This window comes from Sceloporus undulatus, chromosome 3, assembly GCF_019175285.1.
Source record: "Sceloporus undulatus isolate JIND9_A2432 ecotype Alabama chromosome 3, SceUnd_v1.1, whole genome shotgun sequence".
Lineage (NCBI taxonomy): Eukaryota > Metazoa > Chordata > Lepidosauria > Squamata > Phrynosomatidae > Sceloporus > Sceloporus undulatus.
This window is the reverse complement of record NC_056524.1, coordinates 101233429-101238691: the sequence shown is the minus strand read 5'-3', so window position 1 is coordinate 101238691 and position 5263 is coordinate 101233429. Positions and strand designations below refer to the sequence as shown.

The 5263-nt window shown below is 38.3% G+C and overlaps 1 protein-coding gene across 4 annotated transcripts in view; it reads left to right on the top strand.

The window, feature by feature from the left end:
* Positions 1-5263, top strand: part of CHST10 (carbohydrate sulfotransferase 10) — a 35737-nt gene that overhangs the window by 7340 nt on the left and 23134 nt on the right. For 2 of the 4 annotated variants that reach the window (XM_042460272.1, XM_042460269.1), the window contains one exon: positions 2859-2994. In XM_042460272.1, coding sequence (XP_042316206.1) covers positions 2895-2994 — 100 coding nt within the window. In that variant the 5' untranslated portion in view covers positions 2859-2894. Of the gene's footprint in view, positions 1-2855; positions 2995-5263 lie in introns of all 4 variants that reach the window. The other 2 variants (XM_042460270.1, XM_042460268.1) reach the window with 1 other exon arrangement.

Genomic DNA, 5263 nt, shown 5'->3' with positions numbered 1-5263 from the left:
ATCTATTTCAGCTCCATCTACATCTATCCTCCTGTCATTCTCCTCATCTATTTCAGCTACATCTACATCTATCCTCCTGTCATTCTCCTCATCTATTTCAGCTCCATCTACATCTATCCTCCTGTCATTCTCCTCATCCATTTTGGTCACATCTACATCTATCCTCCATGTCAGAGCCCCCTTCTATTTATTATTATTATTGTTATTATTATTAAGGAATTGTTATTATTAATAGTAATAATAATAAAAAATTATTTCACTGCAAAATAATCAGTGTAGAAGCTTCAGGTTTACTTGGAAGTAAATCCTTTGGATCTGAAGGAAACTGATTTTGGAGGAGTGCAGAAATGATCCGGTTTCCATTATTCTCCATGCTCCCTAAAATACCACCTCTGAATACAATCAACTCTCCTTCCCTTTGTAACAGTTGCCTTCTCTTAGGTTGATCCGCACTGGGGAAATAATCCGGTTTGACTCCACTTTAACTGTCCTGGCTCAGTGCTGTGGAATTCTGGGAACTGTAGTGTCGTGAGACATTGAGCCTTCTCTGCCAGAGAGCTCTGGTGCCTCAGCAAACTAATAACTTATTATTGTTATTATTGTTATTATTTAAAAAAACAAATTATTATTATTATTTAAAAACAATTTTTAATCATAATTATTATAATTATTCTCCATGCTCTCCTTCCCTTTGTAACAGTTGCCTTTGCTTAGATTGCATCTGCACTGGGGAAATAATCTGGTTTGACTCCACTTTAACTGTCCTGGCTCAGTGCTATGGGATTCTGGGATTTGGAGTTTGCTGTGGAGTCCTTGGCATGAGGCTATGGAATTCTGGGAGTTGGAGTTGGTTGTGGAGTCCTTGTCTCTAGGCTATGAAATTCTGGGAGTTGGTTGCTCCCCCCAGCCTCTGATGGCCCCCTCCGTTGCTCCCATCTCTCCCCTCAGCCTCCTGTTTCATTCCCTTCATCCTTGTCAGCTACATCCACCTCCCTTCTTGTAGGAGCACCGGAAGCAAATGGGACAAAATTGCAGTGGAGCATCATGGGAAATGTGGGACCTTGGAAGTTTGGGGGGGGTGTACCAGGATGGAAGCAAAACTGTATTTCACACCAGCCCAATTGGGAGTGAAATCAAAGTGATCTTAGAAGCAATTTTTGTGAATTCGCTTGTTACCGAATTCACCAAAATGAGGACTCACTTCAGATTCACTGTGGATGCGCCTCGGAATGACCTCCCATAGAAAGCAATTGTGTGAGATAATACATCATGTTATCACGTGAATTTGCATCGTTGAACCCGCAGGGGCTTTGGGTCAGAGCTGCAAAACCTTCGTGTGATAAACACCTGAGTTTCTCCAGCTCTCCTTCACCATCCTCCCAATGCTGATGCTGTTAAAAAAACACCTTCCAGATAAACAGTGGAAAAGAAGGACAAGTGGGGCTGTGCCCTGTTAGAAGCCCACAACAGCCAACACAATCACTGTCAGTGTTCTGGGCTAAGTTGTAAACAACTAGGCACCCTCTTGGCTTACTTCTGTCTGTGGGAGTCACTGTGAGCCGTTAGTGCATGACCATCACAACACTGTGAACTGAATTTCTAGCACTGTTGCTGATTCATTCTCTGTAGATTCGTTATATACATTTTGCAGAATTCAGCCCAAGGTGATAAATAGACAACCTCTATGGAAGCAGCATGTGATGAATGCCCCCAGAGTTAATTTGTACTTTTGAATTGGTTTCATGTTGGAAAGTACAATCAATCTATCTGACAGGAGTTCTGTGAAGCTTTAATAATTAAAGTTGCAACCATTTGTAATTCAGAAAAATGTATTAATATTGATTATATTCATTTTCTGAATGCAAAGGATTTGCTCATTCTTGCAGCAGCAGCAAGCCACTCTGCTTGCTGTTCTGAAATGGTGTGCTTAGGAGATAGCAGCCATTTGGAATTTTAAAAAACATATCAGCCCATTAAGAAAAGGTTGTTGCATTCTGAGGATTTGTTTGGACTGGACTCTGTTAACACAGCAATGTTGAAGATAAAATTTTAAAACTGACATATTTTGAGGAAAATTGAAAAGTTCATATTACAAACATAATGTGTATGTGTTTACAAATATAATTTATATTTTCTGCAGGAGTTTTTACTTCTTCATTATGGAGTTAAGTTTGGCTGTAAAACCTCTTGAAATCCTTTAAAGAGCTAAACTGCCTTGAGCAAAAGCATTGATTGAAGTTTAGCTGTTCTTTTTTATGAAACATTCCAAGGGTTCAAGAGGAATTGCCCCCAAACAAATGTACTGTACATAGGACTACCATCTGAAACAATCTCTCAAGTTCTCTACTTCTCCAGTATGTTACTTATTTAAGTTTTTATTCCACCCTTTCTGGTGGGAGCTGGGGATGGCATATACTGTTGCTATAGACTTGTGAGACAGCTTAGCATGTGTGTGTGTGCGTCTGGCCAAGGTTACTCAAGGAGGGATTTGAACGCAGATTTCCTGGGTCTAACACTATACCAGCTCTCTCAGCTGTTGTGTGTTTCCTTCAGGCTTGCATTTTTCCCCTTTTCATTTGGGCATAATTTTCTATTTTAAGATTTTACTAATACCTGGATCCATATATCTGTGGAGATGCTAGCATATGAAATACCTTATCCTACTTGGTCAAAATCTCTGTCTGGGGGGAAATAGAAATTTATTATTACTTTACAATGATAAAAAAAGCTATTGATGATGCTGTTTAAAAGCTACACTGGACTGCAATTAAACAAGATGCTTCATTATTTATACAAGAGACTACTTCTCAGGAAACCTCCCAGTACATATTAATTTTTCTGTGTTTTTTTAAAAGCAGGGACCAACAGAAGTTATATGGCTCATATCTGACATCATGCACCACCGGTGGCTGCTGTTAGCTGCATGCTTTTGGGTAATATTCATGTTCATGGTTGCTAGCAAGTTCATCACCTTGACTTTCAAAGATCCTGATGGTAAGTTGACCTAATTTTATTATTTTATTGAACAGTATCTTTTTTTTTAAAAAAATGTGTTATCTAGAACAGTGGTTCCCAAACTTCCAGAAAAGCTGGGCAGTGTTTTGGAGCTGAAGTCCAAAAGAGTTGGAAGAGACCTCAAGGGTCATCCAGTCTAACCTCTGCCATGCAGGAACTCACAATCAAAGTACCTGTGACAGATGCCCATCCAGCCTCTTTTTAAAAACCTCCAAAGAAGGAGACTACATCACACTCAGAGGTGTGTACTAAAGCTTGGGAACTTGGAGAACTGAAGTTTGGGAACCACTGGTCTAGAATATTTCTTGATATTCTACTAGTTTCCTTATTACAAGCTTCACAGAATGGAACAGTGCTTTGACTTTCATACTGTCGTTTCTCACCTGTAAATCATATTGTGAAAAATGAGCTCATACCTCTTTTTTAAAGGACAGGTTTGTTGTTTTTTTCTACCTCTTTGTTTCTTTTAAGAAAATTCAGAATCTTTTGGTGGCATTGTAACCTCTTTCTTCTCTTGGTCTGCAGATGTCTTGAGAGAAAAGGGAGGAGTTTCTATATATAGTATGTTGTATAAAAAGTGGGTGGTTAGTTGGTTCATTCTATGCTCTGGAACTGCCATCCAACAGTGGTTGGTCTGATCCACTCCTTGTATCCTCCCACTGCCAGACAAAGACTTTTTTTATTCAGGCAGGAAACTGACTGGTCACTGAGAGTGTTATACTTTTTCTCTTATAGATTTTTCAAAACTTTGCTTTTATTGGATTATTGTTTTAATGTTATGATCTATTTGTTGTAATATTAGAAATCATTTTTTCATTCTATCTGTGTTGTTTTTTTCCTTTTAAAAATATGTGAGATGCCATGGTCTTAGTATTGGAGTACAGATGGTATAAATAAATAGGTGTCAATAGTGCCAATTTCTGCCTTTTTCTGTCATAACAATACGTCTTTAAAGTTTAGTGACAGTAACATTGCTAAAAGACATAGCACAAGTATGATCTAATTTCAGGTGTCATAAAGAGGAGAATCAGCACTGGTTAACTTTGGTCCTTGATACATGATTTCCCATATAATAAATACACACACACCTCCCTTCCCCATTTGCTCAATATAATTCAATTATGCTTACTAAAGGCAGCATTATTATTCTGAAAGGAACATATAGTCACTCAGGACACAGCAGTCATTGCTATTCAGTTGTTAATGTAATTAGCAACATCACTGATATTGTGAAATGTGAGTCTTGGGTTTTTTCTTTCTTTCTTATGCCTAAATCCTCAGCCACTAGCATATTTTGCCCCATCTAACCTAAAGTACAACTCTTGTAGTGAAGTTACATCTTGCCACACATAATAAATGATGGCACATGGAAGCACTGTTTTGTGCCCTGCAAAAAGGCAAGTTCCTTACTTCCACTCCACATTTTAGCCTTTGGTGAAAATTATTTTTTTAGGAACTGAATGTTATCTTTTTTGAAATTGATGTGCTTGTAAAATGCAGTGGTGTATTCAGGTATTTATATTAGATTGTAGGTTCATTCCAAATCTGTCCTCCATTTACAAGAGGGAAAGAAGACATGTGAATGACAAAGAGTGATGAGGCAAGTGAATTTTCATCCACATTTCCCGCAGAAAGCAGCACTACCTCTCACGCTGGTCTCAAGGGTGTCCCAGTTCTGGAGCAGATTTTCAAGGATCTGGAATAGGCAAAAAAGTCTTTGCCCCCTCTATTTGCAGATGCCAAGAACAGAAATCCACTCAGAGATCTTTGGATCTAACCCAGTAAGATGCATAATAGAAAGCAGGCCTAACAGTATGGGCATCGATCCCAGTCACTGTTCCTTATCCTTCCTCCTGCCCTCCCTTTTTAATGAGATTCTTACATCTGAATACATGCATAATTGTGTTCCCATACACACACCTATATGTTGGTGAAGTAAAACTTTTGTGTGATATGTGACCATTTTCCTCTGCATTTAATGAAACTGTACATGGGAAAAATAAGTAACATTTTAGATGTGTATACTTTGCCATCATATGAAAAATGACATTCATTGAAATAGGAAACCTCAAGAAGATATTGAGAACATATTTTAAAGTTAGAAATAATTTTAGTTTTCTGCAAAATTTGCCCCTAAGTAATTCCAGATTAACCATGGGATGTATCCAGATTTTGGAACATATACCTTGACATGTGACATCCACTTCCTTGCCTTTTCAAACGTGGTGGTGGTGGTGGTGGTAATAAT